Below are 22,018 nucleotides of genomic sequence, written 5' to 3' on the forward strand. Positions count from 1 at the left end.
CATGTTCCGACAACGTATTCCACATCTATGACAGGTAATCACCACAGCTGTGCTGCTTTGGAACATTTTCGGCGTCTGCGTCGATACGCTGTCCTCGAGGGCCTCCGTCGAGCCGACGTCACCGGATGTTATAAGCAGGACGCACAACGCTGTAGCCTCAGTTGTAGTTTTTTCCCCAGAACGTGTGGCACCAATCTTCTGCCAGTATGACTTCAGAAAGCCTTGCGGAAACTAAAGCTGCAATCGCATAAAGATTCTGTAGAGGGGCAGGTAGGGAGGGAGCGATGTGGAATACGTCATCGGAACATCCCATCGAAAGAACATTACCAGGTAAGAAAGTAAATTGTTCTTCAAATGGATTGGTTCCTCCGACGTATTCCACATCTATGACAGACTCCCAAAGCAGTACCAACATAAGGAGGTGGGAAAAGAATTTAGAATTTTAGAATGCCCAATTAAATTGCAAAATAGAGGACCGCCTTGCTAAAGGCCAAATCTTGCCCATGGATAGAATCCAGGGAGTAGTGTTTGACAAAAGTATGGACAGAGGCCCATGTGGCTGCTTCACAAATGTTACGAATGGGAACACCCCTCTGCAGGGCAGTAGAGACAGCCACACCCCTAGTAGAATGGGCCCGTAAGCCTACCAGAGGGTCCTTACCCGCCAAGCCGTAACATTCAGAAATTGTTAAGATAATCCATCTAGACAAAGTCTGTTTAGTAACGGCTTGTTCCAAACGCCTTCCAGCGTGTCCTACAAAGAGCTGATTGTCCAGTCTGACCCGGGACATGCGTGAGATGTAGAAACAAAGCTCTCCTAGGATCCAACCTATGGAGCCTCTCCTCTTCCTTACCAGAATGCGGAGGAGGATAGAAGGCCGGAAGAACGATCTTCTGGTTTAAATGAAAATCCGATACAACTTTCGGAAGAAAAGAAGGACGAACAATAAGGACAACCCTGTCCTTATGGAAAGCTGTGAAGGGTGGCTTAACGGAAAGTGCCTGCAACTCACTCACTCTGCGAGCGGAAGTAACGGCAACTAAAAATACAGTTTTTAAGGTCAACAGTCTCAAAAGGCAAGAATGTAAAGGCTCAAACGGAGCTCCCATGAGGAATTTTAGAACCAAGTTCAAATCCCGACCGGGCACCTGGAAAGGAGACGGTGGGAACACATTAGTGAGCCCTTACAGAAACTGGGAAATCAAAGGAATTTTAAAATAAGAACACTCCTCAGAAGAGTGCTTAAATATGGACAGCGACCCCAGGTAACCTTTAATGGTACCCACTTGCAGGCCCTTGTGGGCTAACGAAAGCAAAAAAGACAGAACCACAGGAATGGCACATGAAAAAGGATCCACATTCTTAACCATGCACCAGTCGCAGAACTTTCTCCAACGGCAACGGTACAGGGACTTCGTTGCAGGCCTTCAGGCCGAAAGCAACACCTTCATCACATCTTCATGGAGGGCCCAATCCTTATACCTCAACCTTTCAGAAGCCAAGCATGAAGGTTGAGCGACTTGACTTCTGGAGGGAGAACCTGACCCCCGGCCAGATGAACTGCTCAGATCGAAATTTCCTGCTGGATGGCCCAGAACCAGAGCTGCATCGCCTCTCTGCACAGAGGGAGAGACCCTGCCCCCCCCCTTTTGTTGAGGTAGTGCATGGCCACTGCATTGTCCGTCAGAATCAGGACAGTCTTCCTGGGCGACCGAGGGCGGCACCTGAACGGGATCCGACATCCTGCCGGAGAACGGGGACCACTGCATCTTGAGAGCCCACTGCAGAGATCTCATCCACAGCCTGGCCTCTGGCACCAGGAGAATGCAGGATGCCATGAGGCCGAGCAACCTCAAGAACTCAAACGCCGGGAGACTCTGGGCATGTTGAAACTTGTTCACCATCTGCAGAATGTGATGAACCCTCACCTGGGGAGGAAAACACAGCCCCAGGGATGTGTCGAGAACTGCTCCGATGTACTGGAGCTGCTGGGTAGGTGTCAAGTGGGACTTCTTTAAGTTGAGGGAGAAGCCCAACCTGTGAAGGGAGTGGCAGGTGACTGACAGATTATCCAGGACCTGCTCGTGAGAGCGGCCCTGAGCAACCAATCATCCAGGTAGGAGTAGAGGCGAATCCCCCCCTTTCCTGAGATCTGCTGCCACCACCACCATGAGCTTGGTGAAGATCCTCGGGGCAGAGGTCAATCCGAACAGCAGGACCCGAAACTGAAAGTGCGAGTCGCCAACCGCGAACCTCAGGTACTTCTTCTGCTTGGGATGAATCGGCACATGAAAGTAAGCGTCCTTGAGGTCTAAAGACACCAACCAGTCCTGAAGTTGAAGGGCATGGAGGACTTGAGAGAGAGTAACCATCTTGAACTTGTCGTTCCCGAGTAGCTTGTTCAAACCACGCAAGTCCATGATGGGTCTCAATCCCCCGTCTTTTTTCGGGATAAAAAAATAAGGGGAATACCATCCCTTGTTCCTCTCCGCTACAGGCACCAGTTCTATGACGCCTTTCTCCAGCAGGGATTTGATTTCCTGCGCAAGGAGCAGATCCGGACTCTTCAAAGAGAGATTCCCTGGTGGATTGTCATGAGGCCTCCTCTGCCGGAAAGGAAGACAGTAGCCGTGGGCTATGATCTCCAGAACCCACACATCTGAAGTAATTGTACACCATTCTACAAGATGCTGCGCCAGCCTTCCCCCAACCGGCGAACCATGGGACATGGCCTCATGACTGAACTGAAGCGGCTGCGGCAGTGCCTGAGTGCAAAGCGGCAACAGCCCGAGCGGCCTTGGCACCTCGAGTACCTTTTTTTCGACCTCTGGCACTCCTACGGTGGCCCCTTTTACTTGCAGCTCCTCTCGATCTACCAAAGGAAAAGTAGTATCGAAAGGAACCTCGCCTCCATTGCTGTCCCCTAGTACGAAAAGGCGGAGTTTGGTGAACTGCAGCGCTCAACGACTTCGCTGCAGCTTTGGAGGTCCGCAACCTCTCAAGGCTCTCGTCAGCCTTGCTGCCAAAAAGATGTTCACCATCAAAGGGTATGTTGAGAAGCCTGGCTTGTACGTCAGGAGTAAACACCCAACTTCCGCAATCACGCAAATCTGTGCATCACGGTGGTCGCCGCCATGGACCAGCTGACAGTCTGCAATGTCCAGACCCGACTGAACAGATTCCCACATGGCATCCTTGCCATCCTGAACGAGGGCAAGAAAACCATCCCCTTCCTCCCCTTCGGGAATATGTTCAGCCGCCAAAGACGCACAATTCCACAGAGTGTGAGTGAAACGTGCTAAGGCACACACTAAGTTGGCTGCCTGTAAAGCCATACCCCCTAAAGAAAACACTTTCTTCGCCCAGCCATCAAAACATTTGTCGTCCCGATCAGGAGGGATGGTTGTGTATGACGCCTGCTTTGCTGGGGTCGTAGCCACCTGCACCACCAAACTCTCCGGTGTGGGGTGCGTAGTCAAGAAGCAGGGGTCGCTACTGGCTGGACAGTATTCTTTCGGCAACGACTTGCTTACAGAAGGGGAAACTCCGGCGCAGGCCAAGCCGCCGCCACCCTTCTCCATAAAGCCATATGAAATGGCAGCACCGGGTCAGTGGGTGGACCTTGGTCAAGGATATCTGTCAGGTCATCCTGCAGAAAATCCACTGGTGGCGCAGACCACCCCAAGTACTCGGTCACCCTCGACATGAGTCGCCTGTACGAAGATTCAGCATGCGTACTAGGCTCAGGCCTGCCAAACTCAACCTCCGGGAGTTATCACGACCACTGGCGTCGTGCAAAGACTGACGCAGGTCTTCCAACTGGCTATGACCAGATAACAGGTCATCAGGAACCTCATCAGGAACCAAACCTTCCTCAGACCCTTCATCCACCTCAGAGATGTAATCTAGAGGCTGGAATAAATCCCTGGATAAGGGCACAGAAAAAGGCTCAAATACAGGCCTTAACTTCTTCAGGGCCTTCCTCAGAGTTTCCACCGATGCTCGGGGTACCTCTGGTAAAGCCTCCAAAAATGGCGTCGACAAAATCGGCATCGACGTCGAGCGTGGCGCCGATGGCTTCGACAGACCTCGAGGACGGTGCCCCGAGCGTGTCCTTCAGCGGCCTCGGCGCCGATAGCGTCGACGTCTTCTTAGAAGACCTCACAGGCTCCGTCTGTCTAGAGGGCGTCGAATACCGGGACCTGGAGCGGGCATGGCTAGAGCGATCCACCTTGTCTGACCGGGACCTCGAAGTTTCCCGGTGATCGAAAGACCGCCCGAAGGCGTGAGAACGGTGGCCCTATCGCGTTCCTTGTCGGCTTCTCTCAAAGGCGCGGATGGAACGGAGCCCTACGATTAAAAAGACACCAACATTTCCTTACGAAATGCGTCCCATTCCGCAGGTGAGGAATGCTTGGTAGGACATGCTACCTGCCGTCTGGCAGAGTCCTCGGACAAGGAAGGCAACCGGCGATGGCGCTTCCGCGAGTGCCTCAAAGAGGCAGAGGAATGGCGGGAACCACTCCGGGACCGAGACCCCCCCCAGTGGATTTCGACTTTCGGGGCTTGGAAACCCTACCAACCGACAGCTTCTTCTTTCGCTCCCGCAAGGCCTTTTACGTCAAAGACTGGCATTCATCACAGTCATCAGTGGCGTGGTCCTCACCTAGCCATCAGAGGCAGACGTTGTGCGGGTCCGTTAGTGACATCTTGGAACCGCAGTCCCGACACTTCTTGAATCCAGGGTAGAAGACATGATATAATCAGAAGAACCGAGGCGCGCCGAGATCTCCGAAGCAAACACGTTTGAGGAAAAAACAGAACTGAGGCTACAGGCGTCGTGTGTCCTACTTATAACATCCGGTGACGTTGGCTCGACGGAGGTCCTCGAGGACAGCGTATCGACATCATCGACACAGGACACAGAACATTTTCTGAAGCAGCACAGCTGTGGTGATTACCGGTCATAGATGTGGAATGCGTCGGAGGAACCAAACCCTTTGAAACCATCATACTACCGCCCGATATCACTGCGCGACAATTCATCTATAATCTTTTCCAACTTCGTATTGAGAGAGCTCAGGGCATGGGAAAAAAGGATTAACCTAATAAGCCTGCTGCAGACAGGATACAGAAACAGCATTGGAATAATCAGTGGGTGTGCTCTTAAAGCCCATCTGTTAGGTGTGGGATCAGACTCTGGGCGTTCTCTGAACGTCTGCATTTGACAATGTCGACATTTTTAAGTTATGGTCCAAATTGATAAAATGGGACATTAATCCCACCCTGTTGGCATTGATTCAACTTCTATACTCAAATAACTCAAGAATGGTGAGAGTAAACTCTGCAGGAGATCTATCCAAATCAATCACATCAAATAAGGGCAAACAGCAAGGCTGCGTGCTAGCACTTACTTTTTTTAATTTCTATTTGGCTGATCTGTGGGAGGCTAGAAAAGAGTGGGGAGGATACCTCCCCATGTGGGCGGGGGTTAAATTGAGTTGCATCGTGTTTGTGGATATCATCTTAATGGACTATACACCAGCCGGCCTCCAGCGCCAATTGAACTGATTCAATAATTATTTGAAATTAAACTCATTACAAATAAACACCGCAAAATCCTATATAATGGTCAGCTCGACTAAAAACAAGAACAGGAAACATACCTGGGAATTGAATAATTCTGCAATTAAACAAGTCGACTCAATCAGGTATCTTGGATATGATATATCTGTAAAAAAAACAGAGTGAAACTGATAGAGTTTGAATCAATGAGAAGATTACCTCCTGCCTGTCGTTGCTGAAAAGGGTAAAAACCAAACTATGCGCATACTCAATGATACCCTTAAGAGTTTTACAAAGCGAAAGTTTCACCCAGTGTTGTATGGGTTCGAGCTTATGAACATTTCAAATAGAAAGTTCTTCGACGCCCTGGAAGGAAAAATCGTAAAACAAGCTCCAAGACCCAGTCTCTGTACCTATGAGTGCAATAAGACTCGAACTGGGTCTCATATCCTTGTTGGTCCAATACTTTACTAGAAGCCGCTCTGTGATTCACTGTCTAGGAAAAATCTGATCAGAATGCCTTAGCGTTTTATTTAAACATCCTAATAAAGCAGAACACTAATCTCTACTTAAGGAAATTGAAAAACAGATGTGACAACTTCAAGAAAATTATTGATCTGGACGGCTGAGAGTCTGAAATAGCTGTGAAAAATAAAATAAAAAAGGTGGGACAGGTCAACTGATTTGCCCAATCTTACCCACCAAAGACTCTTTAAAGGTAAGGGACTAATTTACCTACCGTTGCCCCATCTTAGACCTTATCTAGCAAAGTTCCACAGTTTTTACTATCGTGAATGGTACCGGAAATTCTGGCTAAATTCTCTAACCACATTGAAGGCGGTAGGTCCCAAAAATCCATGAGTTGCGAATGTGCAGAATGTGTGACTCAAACAAGATTGAGTCTTTATTACATCTGGTAACGGAGTGCCCTACATTTTTGAGTCAGAGGATACAGCATTTGTAACGGTTTATTCATTCACCATCCATAGTTTTGTCAAACAATTTATGGTACCGATAGATGACATCTGCCCAACTGTCACTGCTGATCTCCTTAATTAAGATGCTATTTAAAATCTTTCCAGCAATTGATAGTCAGTGTTATGGTCATGAAGTCAGGGGCACAGGCATGCAGGGGTCGCATGCACAGGGCACCTAGGTGGACACTGTCCTGGCGCCAGGCTCATGAACCAAAGTAAACAAGAACATCCATTTACCAAAAAGCTTTTATTATGGACATAACACTTCTGATGCATTAACCTTGAACATGCCATCCATTGAGCAGCCCCAAGTGTATTCTTGGGTGTGGCTGCTAATGGATTGCCTTTACACGTGCTCACTCTTTAGGAGTGGCAGGGTTTGGCGGTTAAGCCGGCCCTAATGGGCGTGCCCACAATCTCAGCTATATAAGCTGCCCCGATCCTCAAGACAGACGCTTCGCGTTATTCTGCACTTGCAAGCAGCTTAAGGCTCACCGTTGCCAGAGGTCAGACTTACCTTTGAAGATCCTGCTTCTTGCCAGCATACTTACCAACTGGGGGAAGCTGTTCTTACCTGTACATCTCTTCGGCGAACCAAGTATTCATCTTTACACTTTCCGGAATGCAGAAATCTTCATCTTGGCACTGCAGCACAAAACGCTCCGTCGTCGACAGCAGCGCCTGCAAGGAAAAACAGAAGACAAGGTTAGACATCGAAAAGACAGTCAGTTTAAGGTTGCGCTTCGCCATACTTCGTGCTTTTCCTTAAACCATCACTTACCTGCTGTAGAACACTGCAGTAACATCCATCTTCCATCCGGCAGCGTCTCTCGTCTCTCAGCTGCATCGAGGCCGCATTTCCATCTAAGGGAAGAAAACAGAAGAACAAGTTACTTACCAACTGTAACGTTCTTTCGATTGGATGTTCCTCCCACGTATTCCTCATCTTAGATATATCCTTACCTTCAGCTTGCTGCTTCGTAAAATGTTTTCTCCTTTCCACCAGAGGGTGCTACCGTCGAGGCCGCAGCGTCGATGTCCCTCGGCGGCCCCTGTCTTACACCGACGTCATCACGTGTATAAGAGCCTCGAGAGCGCCCGCTGGCTTCAGTTCTGTTTTTTCTTATATTGTCGTCAATTGATTTTGATTAATGGCGTGCCTCTTTTGACCCAAGCCTTAAAAGAACTTAGAGTGTAATACACGTAAACTGTACTGTACGGTTGGTTGGGAGGGTCGATGAGGAAAACGTACGAGGAACATCCAATCGAAAGAACGTTACAGTTGGTAAGTAACTTGTTCTTCTAATGGATTGTGTCCTCCCACGTATTCCTCATCTTAGATAGACTCCCAAAGCAGTTTTGTCTCGGAGAAGGGAGTACAGAATTTTTCTAATCTTGTACAGTATGGAGTACAGATTTCGCAAAAAGGCTTCCTTGAGAAGAAGTCGAGTCCAGAGCATAATGTTTCATAAAGGTATGCATGGATGACCATGTGCCTGCTGCACAAATGTCTTCTACAGGGACACCCCTTTTTAGTGCTGTCGAAGTTGCCATGCCCCGGTTGAATGAGCTCAATCCATCAGGTGGTTCTTTCCCAGCCAATATATAACATTCTGTTCTAGCCAAAAATATTCAATCTAGATAAAGTTCGTTTAGATACCACCAGTCCCAATTTGCGTCCAGGGTACCCCACAAAAAGTTGATCACACTGACATATTTTTGCCAATCTTGAAATGTAGAAACTAAGAGCTCTTCTGGGATCTAATCTATGTAGCTGCTCCTCTTTTTTGCTTGCATGAGGAGGAGGGTAAAAAGTAGGTAAAGTTTTTTTTTTGTGACAGATCAAAGTCCGAAATAATTTTTGGCAAAAAAGATGGTTTAACTCTAAGAACTAAAACAGTGTGAGGAGGATCGCTAGAGAGCACCTGCAACTCACTTACCCTGCGGGCTGATGTCAATGCAACAAGGAGTATTGTTTTCAAAGTAAGGAGCCTTAGCGGACAAGGCTCAAATGGAATACATATGAGAAATTTTAGAACTAAGTTCAAATCCCACACTGGAACCTGGAAAGGTATTGGTGGAAATACATTTTTTAACCCTTTCAAGAATTGAATTATTAGAAGGTATCTTGAAGTAAGATTCTTCTTCTGAAGAGCGCTTAAAAATGGATAGCGCTACTAAGTATCCTTTTATCGTACCAACCTGGAGCCCCAGATTAGCTAAATGTAACAGAAAAGATAAAATTGTGGGGATATTACATTGAAATGGGTCCACATTCTTTTCTCTGCACCAGTTACTGAACTTATTCCAGTGACACTGATAGAGAGATTTGGTTGCTGGCCTTCTGGCCGAAAGCAAAATCTCCATCACGTCATCAGGAAGATCCCAATCCTTGTATCGCAACCTCTCAGAAGCCATGTGTGAAGGTTGAGTGTGTTGACCTCCGGGTGGAGAACATGACCTTCCTCTCGCGAGAGAAGATCCTCTCTTCTTGGAAGATGTATTGGAGGGCAGATGGACATGTCCAGAAGGTCCGGGTACCACATTCTCCTGGCCCAATCTGGGGCAATTAGGATCATGGTTTTCCTGAACTTTCTCAACCTCCTTATTACCTGAGGGATCACAGGGACTGGATGAAACGCATAAAGAAGAGGAAATTCCCATTCCACTACGAATGCGTCTCCTAGAGCTCCTCTCGGGGGAAATTCCCTTGAGCAGTACAGTTCGCACTTCCTGTTGACACTGGTCCCAAACAGATCCACCTGTGGGGTTCCCCAAAGAGCGAAGATCCCTTGAAGGACTTCCTGAGCTAGTTCCCACTTGTGGGAGACTGTACTCTGCCTACTCAAGTGTCTGCTGCTGAGTTTTGCTCTCCGGCTAGACAAATTGCAGAAAGAGAGATCCCTTCTTGTATTGGCCAGAAACAGAGTTGCATCGCCTCTCTGCACAGCGTCAGTGACCCCATTGCTCCTCTCTTGCTGAGGTAATACAAGGCCACTGTGTTGTCTGTCATTATCAGGACATTCTTACCCCGTCCAGGGCAGGAAGGCCCTTCAGCGCTAGTCTGATTGCCCTCAACTCCAAAAGGTTGATGTGTAGTTTGGACTCCGATCGAGACCAACGACCGCTAATTGTCAGATCGTTGGTATGGGCTCCCCACCCCGTGAGTGAGTCGTCCGTCACTGCTGTTCTCTCCGGCCATGGTTGCCAAAAAGATTCTCCTCTGAGAACATGATGTCTGCAAGCCCACCCATTGTAGATCCTGTGCTATTTTGGCTGGAACCTGCAACACATCTGACATTTCTCCTGAGAATTTAGACCATAGAGTTTTGAGAGCCCATTGAAGGGATCTCATTCTCAATCTGGCTCTGGCACCAGAAAAATGCAGGATGCCATCAGACCGAGCAGCCTGAGAAAATCGAAGGCCGGAAGATACTGGGCATTCTGGAATCTTGTTACCATCTGCAGAATGTGGTGAGCTCTCTCTTCAGGAGGCGAGGCTTTGCCCGAGCAAGTATCCATGTCTGCTCCAATAAACTGGAGTTTCTGTGATGGAATCATGTTTGCCTTTTTTAAATTCAGAGAAAAGCCTAGTTTGTGAAGGAAGTGACGAGTCTTGGACAGTTGATCCTGGGCTTGCTCCGGGGAACGTGCTCTGATCATCCAATCGTCCAGATAGGGGTAGACATGAATCCCCCCTCTCCTGAGACTCGCTGCCACCACCGCCATCAACTTGGTGAAAACTCTTGGGCCAGAGGTTAACCCGAATGGCAGAACTCGAAACTGATAGTGAGCCTTGCCAATCGCAAACCTTAGGTACTTTCTGTGCTTGAGATGGATTGGCACATGAAAGTAAGCATCCTGAAGGTCCAATGATACCACCCAATCCTTGAGTTGGAGAGCCTGAAGGATTTGAGAAAGTGTGATCATCTTGAAATTGTCCTTCCTTAGGGAATTGTTCAAGTTTCTCAAGTCCAATATGGGTCTCAATCCTCCGTCCTTCTTTGGGATGAGGAAATATGGGGAATACCAACCCTTGGTCCTCTGCGCTGCAGGTACATGTTCTATTGCACCTTTCTGTAGCAGGGTTAAGACTTCCTGCAACAGGAGCGGATCCGGATGTTTGACAGAGTTGTATCCCAGGTGGTTGGGGGGGGGGATTCTGAGGTTTTTTTTTTTTTTTAGAAACGGAAGGCAGTAACCTTGGGAACTGTTTCCAGTGCCCAAGCATCTGAAGTAATGCCCCGCCATTCTTCTAAATGCTGTGAGATTCTGCCTCCCACCTCAGAGTCGTTTTGCGGCAGCTGCAGCAGCGGCTGAAGGGACAGATGCCGCTGCTGGGGCAGATCTAGCACCTTTTCCTCACCCCCGAGGACATTTTCTTTGACTTGCCTGTCCTCTTCCTTTTCCAATTGAGGAATAATAACGAAAAGGACGACCCCTCCAGGAAGATGAGCCTGTGTAGGGGCGTTGCTGAGGTTGTTTTATAGCGGCACTGAGAGATTTAGGTGCTGCTTTGGAGGTCTGCAGCTTCTCCAAACTTTCATCCGCCTTGCTGCCAAACAACCTTGAGCCGTCAAAAGGCATATTAAGAAGCCTGGATTGCACATCCGGTGCAAAACCAGACTTTCTTACCCACGCAAATCTGTGTAACATCGTGCTAGTTGCCATGGACCTACTGATACTGTCAGCTGTGTCCAAACCTGATTGGAGGAATTCTCCCGAAACCTCCTTTCCATCCCTTATTATGGCTAGAAAGCCATCAAGCTCTTCACCTTCTGGGATGTGTTCAGCTGCCGCTAACATGCAGTCCCACAGGGTAATTTTGGGCCAAGGTACAGGTTACATTAGTAGACTTCAAAGCCATACTCCCCGATGTAAAAATCTTCCTAGACCATGCATCCAACTTTTTATCGTCCCTATCTGGAGGGATTGTAGGGTATGCAGCATTTCTTGTGGAAGAGGCTGCTTGTACTACCAGACTTTCTGGAGTTGGATGTTTACTCAGGTATTCTGGATCAGAATTGCAGGGTCTATATTTAGACACAAGTTTTGTATTAACTGCCGGGATGGCTTCAGCGTGTTCCCATGCAGAACTAACCCTTCTCTGCAAGGCAATGTGAAAAGGGAGAATGGGGTCTTGTTGAGGAGTTCCTGATAGTATATCAGTCATGTCATCATCTTGACAGACTGGTGAACCTCTACCCCACCCCATTAATTCATTCTGTAACTCTATTCATGAGTTTTCTGTAACCCGCATCAGCCTGCTCTGATGGGTCTGGCTTGTATAATTCATACTCTGGAGAAGTGTCCAGACCACTTGCAGTCTGTAAACATTCTTGTAGATCTTCAATTTTTGATTGAGGTTTAATTAATTCCTCTGGAACAGATCTTGTGCCAGATTTAACACCAGCAGAGGTGACTTCCTCTTCTGATGATTCTCCCTCATAGATAGAAGACATGGTCCTGAAAAAGTCATGTGTATTCTCATGTTGAAAAACCTTTTCTGGTAATGTGGGTTTTTCCCTTATAGAAGGCTTGGGTGTCGACGTAAACGTTGATGCCGCTGATGTCATAACCATATCCTTCGACGTCATCGAGGGAGCCTTCGATGACCTCGATGTAATCGTCGAGGGGGGTGCGGAAACTGTCGAAGGAGCTTTCGAAGTTATCGAACGTGAACTCGACGTAGTTTCCTTCGAAGGAATTTTCGACTCGAGGGCCTTCGAAGTCGTCGATGTCGACTTCGATGGCGTATGATGTTTTGACACCATTTTGTTTCCCTATACCTCCGATTTATCCACCGTAAGGTCTTTTTCATGAGGTGATCGAGAAGAGTCCCTCGATGACACCCTCGATGACTTTTTATCAGCTTTTCTTGTTTTGGACCTCCCTCTGTCACGTTTTTCGTGAGTAGGGGCATGGTCTTCTTTAGCCTTTTTTGAGGGGGTCTGGGCCGCGTTCTCAAAAATGTTTAGCATGGAAACTCTAAAGGCTTCCCATTTACTCGGGGAGTCATGCTTTGATGGGCATGCTATCACCTCTTCCGAAGACGTCGAGGAGGATGAGGGAGATCGATAACTTCTTTTCTTTGTTTTTTGGGATGACGAAGAAGACTTTCTCAATCTACTCCTCGACCTATGCTTTATATGATACTTTTTCGAAGACTACGCAGACTCTTTCCCTTTCGAAGCGGACTTCGATGACCCTCCCCATCGCCAGTTTACCTCTGCGTTCATTCAAGGCTTTATGGGTCATCGACTGGCACGAACCTCAGTCATCAATTCGGTGGTCAGAACCGAGGCACCAAAAACAATTTTTGTGTGGATCAGTCAGACATTTTCTTTCCACACTTCAGACATTTTTTAAATCCCGTCTTCGGCATGGAAGGGTTAGAAGATGACATAGCTTTTTCTTCACAAAAGATTGAAGTGCCGTTTGAAACTATCCGAAGCGAAGCTAATGGAAAAACGGAACTGAAACCAGCGGGCGCGCTTGAGGCTCTTATACAGGCGATGATGTCAGTGTTCGACGGGGGCCGCCGAGGGACATGGACGCTGCGGCCTCCAGGGGAGCGCCCTCTGGTGGAAAGGAGAAAAAATGTTCCGAAGCAGTAAGATGAAGGTAAGGATATATCTAAGATGAGGAATACGTGGGAGGACACAATCCATTCGAAGAGAAACATTATGGCGGGCATAAATAGGAGAAACATATAAAGACAGTAAACAGAACGAACAGCATCACAAGAGCTCAAGAAAGACTTACCAATCATAAGGAGAAGCCTAGTCGCAGCTGGACTGGACCAATACTTATCAGGGATCAGTGAAGGAACTAGATCCAATTCGACGCGCCCCTGCCAGAAGTAGCAGGGCAGAGAGCTTATCTTCCATAATTCACAGGTGAGCTTTATGGGCCGGCGTATGCTCACAGAAACTGTACTTTGGGGTGAAGGGTTCGAGAGGTACAACAATCACAGATTGGCGCACTCACACACTTATCTCCACGCAGGAGCAGTATCACCACGTACCACCGCTCGCAGCTTTTCTACTGAGGGAGAGGCCTGAAGGGGGTGATTCAAGTTCAGGGAGGGCTGCAACCGTGCCCCAACGCCTCCGCAGAGACCAGGTGAAGGTAACAGTCGGTGAGTAAGGTATTTTGGACTTGGCAATGGTAACTTAATTGCTTCGCTAACTTTTCAGATAGCAATGAATGTAAATACATTTTTACGCGAGTGTTTGAAACATGTAATTCTAGTTTAGTATCTTCAGGGTATTAGAAGTTTTAGTTTCTTGATGTAGTACAGCCAAATCTGAGTATAAAATGTTAATTCTGTTGTGTAAATGTACAATTTGTATAAAAAAACAATAAAAAAAACAATTAAAAAAAGCTTTTTCCAATGTGGAACAGATTGAGGTTCCAATGGAACTTACAAAAATCTTTGGGGTGGCTGGAGGATAGGTTGCATCTTCAAACCATGGGCCTCAAAAGGCTCCTACCAACACAACTCATTTGGAACATTAGAAAGCATTGATCAAGCTAATATTTGGTTGTCTTGTGGGGCTGTAAACCATAGGCGATAACCTGGGGATAGGTTGTGAAGGGGTGTCAACAATATTGTCCAAAGCAGTGCAGTTTTCAACTACTGGGATATTCTGGTTACCCTTACAAAAGAGTACATGTATATAACCCGACACAACGCCTTGCATACTTTCTTAATGTTCTGCAAACAAAAACGAGTGGTTAAAATGGTAGAAAGATGGGAGGACAAATTAGGTGAAAATCAGCAAAATCTGAGGAATTATAGTGCAAATAAATAAATATCAGCCCTGGAATCAGTGGGAGATTTAAACATTGAGCAAAATAAAGGTCAGAATGGATGGACTGGAGAGGAATCAATTTTGGGCCAGGAGCAGCAAAGGATCAGTGCAACAAGAAAGCAGATACAATTGAAAAAGCAACCAAATTACTGCCTTGAGAGACAAATGGGGTTTGTAGGAAAAGCCTTGAAAGTGAAACCATCGTATAGCCATTAAACTTGCTATAACCAGAACAGCAGATATCAATGGGGAAGGCAAAACAATACGGTTCAAACAGACAAACATTTCCATCAAACAATTCAAAGCCTTGCCTGAATCCTATGCTTAGTGGGTCTGTTCCTGTTTGATCACCATGCTGGTTGGATACCGGTGTGCCCCACTACCACCCATTTGGCTTGCTTGGTCATAACATTGGCACATGGTACTCCCGTTTAAAGCTTTGCTGGGTGTATGGTAGGCACGGCTAAGACATTTGTCGCTGGTAGGCAACAGGAGCATCCAGGCTCATGCCTTAAGATTAAGGAAAAGAATGGCACATCTCTGTATAGATGGAATTACCACTTTTGGAATGTGATAAGTGCAAAAGCGTTGTAACATCCCATACGAGCAGTACCCATCCTTCTCCTAAAGCCTACTTGAAATTTCGATATCCGACTCGCATCTGCTATCCAATGTCCGATATGCCTCAAATGTATTCCTGCAAAAATCTTAATTGATCAATCTAAATTTGAGATTGGACAATAATCAGGATTTGACCGATCACCTTTCTTAAACCTTTTAATACCGTACAACACGAGTGCAGTATTTTCAAAGAGGTCAAGATGTAAGGATATAACATTTCACATTGCCCTTAAAAATGAATCCAATTTTATCGTAGTCTGGATATTTGATCCTGACCTGCACCTATCAAATCTCATTTTTGAGATACCCATTATAATGTCATCACAAGAAACGGTATTGTGCCAATTCCCTAACAAATTCCAGTTAATGAATTTGTCCTCCTTGCGCACTGCTGCTCTTGTATAAATACATTTAAAATGTAGTAGCCACTTATCTTCATTAATAGGAGTCAGGGAGGAGTCCTCTTTTTTTTACACCAGTACCATTCTGTGTTCCCAAAAATGTTCTCGAGTTGTTCTTGGTTACAATTTTCATTATGTGTTGAGAATCATTTAAATGCATTTGGCATTCATGACTTTTTAACCATCTTCTATAATACTCACTAAAAGCCATTTTGTAATTGTTACCTTTTTCTATGGATAAGTCTTCTCTACACAAACTGGCTTTTTCAAATATGGCCATAGAAATTCACAGTTTCCAATAATTGCCTATGGAAAGGGTTTTAGGCCTTTTCAGCACAGGTTTAAACATTACATAAAAGTAGGTGCCATGGGTTCTTGTGTGGGCTTTGAGATGCCTAGTGACGGCTCATATGTACTCATTTAGCACACAACGACTTAGCTTTAGGCCTAGAGCGACAAACCTGTTTGGCACATTTCAAGAATAATACCATTATTTTCAAGCAGCATATAAAACAAGGTCAGTAGGCCACTGGAAGAAATGTCAGAGGTTTATTAAAACACAGTAGAAACTGAGGTACCAGGCAGTCTCATGTAGAATCCACCTTTGTGAACAGAAAAAAATGAAAATATTTAGGAAGTGAAGCACACAAATCTGGGTATCTTTACACAAGTGTTTTGGGACATCCACTATTGTAGAAACTACTAGGTTTAAGAAAAAATGTAACCATACCATTGAGTGTTTCCCCATGATGTTGCATATCTGTTACAGCTTGTCCTGAACTTATTCCCAAAGCTGTCGGAAGTAATGTTGTGGGGGCCTCTCCAAGCAGTCCAGGTTTCTTTGCAAAAAGAAAAGAATTAGTTAGGGAAATCTTATTTGTATGCTGTTGGGTTAAACAAAATATTTTAGTTTTCAAATACTCAATTTGTATTCCATATTAAGGAAAAGGAATATTTCCTTGCATGCATTATTAAAGCTTACATTGTTGACAGTGTGTACGTTCTTGAGTTTCAGAAGTTGCTGTTGAGCCATCTGCAAGTGTGAAAAGTTTTGAAGAGCCAAAGCATGATTTCCAGAAGCAGTTGTCTACGGAAATGACGTTAAAAATAAAAATAAGGATTAGTGAAAAATTAAAGGATCTCAAATGAAAACCCTACTTAATTATAATTACCTCACAACTTTCCAGTACTGACCAATATAGACAAAGCAACATGAACAATACAAGTTAAATTATACACACTTGTAAAGTTCTACAGTACTGGTACTGTTCATTGTGGTTTTAAAACCACAAGTCCATCCGCTTCATGATGGCCTTTTCACTGCAGCCAAGAAGCTAACTGGCTTAAGACATCACTCCCAGGGATTCAGATACCACAGAGATCACTACATTTAGATCTGCCCACCAGAGCAGATTGTATGTAAATCTATTGAAGTTATTGGCACTGGAGGACTGCAAGTAACTTAATTTGCATTATAGGGTCTTTCATAGGTTTGAATACTTCAGAGTACTTTATTTTATTTATTGAGCATTTGGATGGCGCATATACATCAAAAAGTTTTTGAAGGCGCAACAAGACGGGGGGTAAGAGGGTGTACAGGGGAGAAAATAACAGTAACTGCCCTACTAGGCCTTGTGACATTCGGATTGTACAAGTGCAGTAACAGGAAGTGTAGGGAGAGGGAAAAGTGCAGGGGAGGAGTGGGCTAAGGGGTTGGGCAAGTGTTAAGGGAGGCCCAGGAGGGGAAGTGCTCAAGCAAGAGGATAGGGGTTAAGTAGTGCGAGGGAGGGAAGATGGACCAGACTCAGAGTCTAGTCGGTAGTCAGGGAAGTGTGCCCAAGTGCAAATGCTATTAAGGGTAAGGGGAGACTGATTGAGGGAGGGCCTGCCCCGGTAAAGGCTCATGAGGGATACAGGCCACCAGACAGAGGCAGGTGGAGCTAACAGGGGAGGGGTTGGGGTGGGTTAAGGAGGAGGAGTAAAGAAAGTCTTGAAGAGCTTCTGGAATTCAGGGAGATCTGCTCAAGACGGAGAGCGGTAGGAATGCCATTCCAGAGGGAGGATCCTGCCGATGAAAGATCTACCCCCACTCTCTGCTTAGAGAAGCGTCTGACTTGCAGAGAGTTAGAGCTAGAAGACCAAACAATTCTAGTAGGGGGGTATTTAGGGAGAGAGAGTTGGATGTAGTGTGGTCCCAGGCCCAGAAAGCCTTGTCGATGATGCAGAGGATCTTGGATTTGATCCTTGCAACCACTGGTAGCCAGTGGAGAGATTTTAGGGCTGGAGAGATGTGGTCTCTGGGCTTGAGCCAAGGATAAGTCTTGCAGTCCTCTTCTGGATCAGTTGAAGAGGGCGGAGGGAGGAAAGAGGTAGATTAAGGAAGAGGATGTTGCAGTAGCCAAGCCTAGAGAGAACCAGAGCTCTCGAGACATTGAGATTCTGGGGAAAGGTGAGGAAAGGGAGAATGCCTCTGAGGAGGTGAAGCTGAAAGTGCAACTTCTTGACAAGATTAGTGATGTGGGGTGAGAAGGAGAGAGAGGAGTCAAAGATGACAGCCAGGTTATTTGCCTCACAGGATGGTGAGGGGGAGGGAGCCCAAGGAAGGCAGCCACAGAGTAGATGGGAAGGAAAGGGTAGGAGTCCCAATGAGAAGGAACTCTGTCTTACTGGCATTAAGGCAGAGATCGTTAGAAGCACACCATGACTGAATAGCAGTCAGAGAAGGAAGAGGAGGGAACCTTAAAAGCAGAGCCGAGTGTCATCAGCATAGAATTGAAAATGAGGAGAGAAGGTGATCAGGTGGGCGAGAGGTGAAAGGTAAAAGTTGAAGAGCCACTACGAGAGGAAAGAACCTGGAGGGATGATGCAGGTATAGTGAGATAGTGTGGAGGAACGGGTCCAGTTGAACTTGAGAGCTTATTCGAGAGGAAGGAGCTCAACCAATCCAGTGCCGGGTGGCGTGAATGGCTGTGCTGAAGATGGAGGATAGGTTGAGGAGATGAGAACAGAGGGAGAGTTGGAATCAATGTCTGAGAGCAGGTCACCATGGGTGTTCAGGAGAGCAGTTTCCGTGCCTCTGGCTTCTCTAAAGCCAGACAGGTGGTTGTGAAGACAGCCAACAGATTCAGTGTGAAGGATTAGTTGCGAGATGACCTGTTTCTCCAAGAGTTTGCCCAAGAAAGGGGTAGTGGTGAGAGGGTGGTAGTTAGCAGAGGAGGAAGGGTCCACAGACAGCATTCTTAGGAGCGGGTGCACAAGGGAGTGCTTGAGGGGTGATGGAAAGTAGCCGATGGCAAAGGAATGGTTACAGAATTCAGCCAAGCAGGGAGCGAGAGTGGCAATGTTGTCCTTGATAGTTCTAGATGGGCAGGGGAACACCTGTTTGGACGAGACTTTGATAGAGCAGACCGTTTTAGTGACTTCATCTGGTGTTATGCTTGTGCAGGCGGAGAGAAAGGAGGAAGAAGAGAGGGCCATGGGAGGCCAGGGTACAGCGCGGAGTGGGTCGTGGGGCAGTAGAAGAAAGAGTGAAATTTGGTAGCGAAGTGAGTGGCCAAGGCTGTGCAGAGTGGATAAATGTCAGTATGTGGAAATATGTACACTAACAGCAGGAGGCATCGCAGCAGCTACAGCCTGACTTAGTTACTACAACAACATGGCGCTGCACAGCTTTGGAAGACATGTACCGGGTATATACACATGGAATCACTTATGCCTCCTTCCTAAAGAACTTCCAAGATTGTTAGATATAATACAACACATTCACTTACTCTGCATATTGGGTGCAAGGTGATTCCCACAGAATACCCTTACCTTTTTGCTTTTTCCCCTCTTTGTAAACAAACTCCTTTTCCACAGCAAGTCCCTATCCATGTCTCAATGTGATGTAAATCCGAGTATGTTCCCCTGGTAGTTCCTAAGAATAACAAATAAGGGTGCCTCCAAGGTACCCTGCAGTCGTATTCCCCAAACAGGGCTCCCTCCTTGGCCCTGTGTGAATCTCACTGGCTGGTAACATTCTTTTTATTTTTCCAGAAGGCTGCATGTTGATGCTGCCAGTACTCTTTACTAGTGTTTTACCTTCAGAGCCTTTGGCTACCAGCTAAGTTGGGCTCCAGAAAATTTCAAATCAACATTTCAAAATAAAATTATACAACATATTTACATTGTATGTACTGCTCAATTGTTATGTTAAGTCAGATGATGAGTCTTAGACAAATTACAAATACTATTCCACTCGAACTATAAAAGATCCATGGACCATAAAATGTAATGCATTTCTTTTGACTGGATGTGACCATCTACTGTTAAAATGTCAATTTCCAAAGGCTGTAATGAGAAAAGTACTGTAACTAACATCTGCCACTAGCTTCAGGGTTAAAATGCTCAAGTGTGGGACCCTCAGCAACCTATCTGATCCGATCCCCGCGAGTTGAAACATGTACTTTTTGGTTCTTGTAATTCTGCATTTATGGTGTGAAAGAAACTAAAAGTACAAAATGCAATCACACATGAGCTGTAAAACCAGGGCCTGAGAACATGGCTTGAAAAGCTTGGTTTCTGCAAATTTGAGAAAGAAGAGTAACTGTTGCAAAAAACAAAAAAACAAAAAAAACTCTTTGGGGAACTGCTCATTTTAATTAAATCCTGCAAAGTGAAGTACCTGCCAGTGTCTAAACAAAAGCCTAAAATTAGCTAACAGACCAATATAGATATTGAAAGTAGTAGTCACTGAGGAGAGTTCCTGAAGATTTCACATCACATTGTAATCTTGTGTTTATAGTCCAACATTCAAATAGGGAAAATAATAAAACTACAAGCATTTGGAAGATTTTCATTTTGCAAATCTTTCCCCCACTCCATTAAACCGACCACCACTACTACTGCTGCTGCTGCTGGACTCACTGGGACTTTTTGATTAATTTAGAAGGCAGGTTAGACTTTTGTTTTCTAATATCACTCACCTCCTCCATTCACCTATTTTGGGGACACTGGGCCCCCTTGTAAGGTTTCCAGTGTGGGGGAGATCTCTACCCCTTTGCATTGGCATTTGTGTTTTCCTATGGCAGCAATCCCCCACCTTATGTGCTGCCCGGGGTCCTGAGCTGTTATTGAGTGTACTGGGTCGCTAACAGTGTGGAAGCAGCCATCTATGTATAAGGTTTGTTTTAAGCACTACCGCACAGGCCATCTTTACTGAGTTCTATGGGGACATTTTGTGTCCCCTTTTCTTTGCCTTAAGTACATTTTTTGTGGCTTTACCAGTTATCCCACAAACAGGCCGATAGCAATTGTTTACCTTTTGAATTTTGATCGATGCAACATTGGGTGTTGCCATTTTAGCCGCAATAATGCCTTTAGGGGACCATGTACTCAAAAAGGCCTCCGATCTGAATTTAAATACTGTTCAAGATGGCCATTCTTTGTTGGATGTCCATCTACTTTGCCAGGTGGGACGGGTCCCCTTTCTTCAAACACCTTGTCGGCATCTGGCACAAAGCATGCAAAGGTTATCCTGTGCGTTGGCAGAAAGTAGGGAGGGAAGCTGGCATGAAATAGGGGGCCCCCAATTCATATTCCTGAAGAGGCATTGCTGTTGCTGGGCAGATTCTGGGAGGCAAGCTGTCCACTATTGGACAACCACCTCCAAGCTTGAATGTTGCAAACTCACTTTTTGGAGGGCTGGATAAAGGGAGAAAACATGTCCATCTCTAGAGCTATAGAGATCTGAAAACGACGACTTGCAGGATGCTGGAAGATGGTTGCAGAAACAAGCTTTGGATCAGCCAACTCCCCAGCCTTGCAAACCTCAACCTTCTGTTAGCAGGGAAAAGTTCCTGCCTTCATTGGACTGGTGTGACCAACAATTCAGCTGTCCTGCTCGAGGTTGAGCGCCTTATTTTCAGTCGCTGGAACATGAATCTTTCAACTTCCTCTGCAAGTCACAGATCCAGTTTAGCTCCACTGCAAGGACTTCCTTCTGGACCAATAGCTGGAAGTCTTCGTGTGCACCTTCAGGGCGCTGATGCAATGCTGGAATCCTACTGTGTTGGCCTTCACCAGAAGAGGAGCCTGGCAGAAAACCGACTGCCGAGCTGAATGTTTCCTGACCCTGTTCGGAGTCAATGCAAGACGTGCATCAATCATGTCCCCTGTGAGCGTCTCTTCTTCGTTGTGGGACCAAATCTGGGTATCCCCTTGCCCCCAAACATCTGATATCTCGAGTGGAATCGAAAGACAACCAGCATTGATTACTCTCGAACCTGCAATGACAACAATGAGACAGACATCTTCTGTAAGTGTGTCCCTTATTACGCTGACACCAGAATAAATACACCCCTCAAGGGAAATACGGCCAAAGGTCTATCTTGTAAGGATATGTTTAATCTTACAAAGATGAGGATGGTAGCAAAGGAAAAGGCTGCCTGAACGGTCTCTGTCCCTCTTCCGTTCCTTTCCCTGCCAAAGGGGTCACATGCAGGGGTTTATATAGTCCTATCTTGCTGTAGTGGCGTCACTGGATACGGGCCATAGCTACATACCAATCAATCCTTCTTCCATACAAGGGATGCTCCAAAGCCTTCCTTTCTTCATTGTCAGTATTATGTCAAAACACGCTGCTCTAAATTTTGCTAG

General features: G+C 46.1%; 1 protein-coding gene across 4 annotated transcripts in view; it reads right to left on the minus strand.

Annotated features, from left to right (window-relative positions):
* RAVER2 (ribonucleoprotein, PTB binding 2) overlaps window positions 1-22,018 on the minus strand; it is a 1,138,299-nt gene that overhangs the window by 442,315 nt on the left and 673,966 nt on the right. For all 4 annotated transcript variants that reach the window (XM_069641987.1, XM_069641988.1, XM_069641990.1 and 1 more), the window contains exons 7-8: window positions 16,365-16,469; window positions 16,113-16,221 (exon numbers count right to left, since the gene is read on the minus strand). In XM_069641987.1, coding sequence (XP_069498088.1) covers window positions 16,113-16,221; window positions 16,365-16,469 — 214 coding nt within the window. The remainder of the gene's footprint in view (window positions 1-16,112; window positions 16,222-16,364; window positions 16,470-22,018) is intronic.

The sequence above is a fragment of the Ambystoma mexicanum genome, chromosome 1q, assembly GCF_040938575.1.
Source record: "Ambystoma mexicanum isolate Mex_15411 chromosome 1q, UKY_AmexF1_1, whole genome shotgun sequence".
NCBI lineage: Eukaryota > Metazoa > Chordata > Amphibia > Caudata > Ambystomatidae > Ambystoma > Ambystoma mexicanum.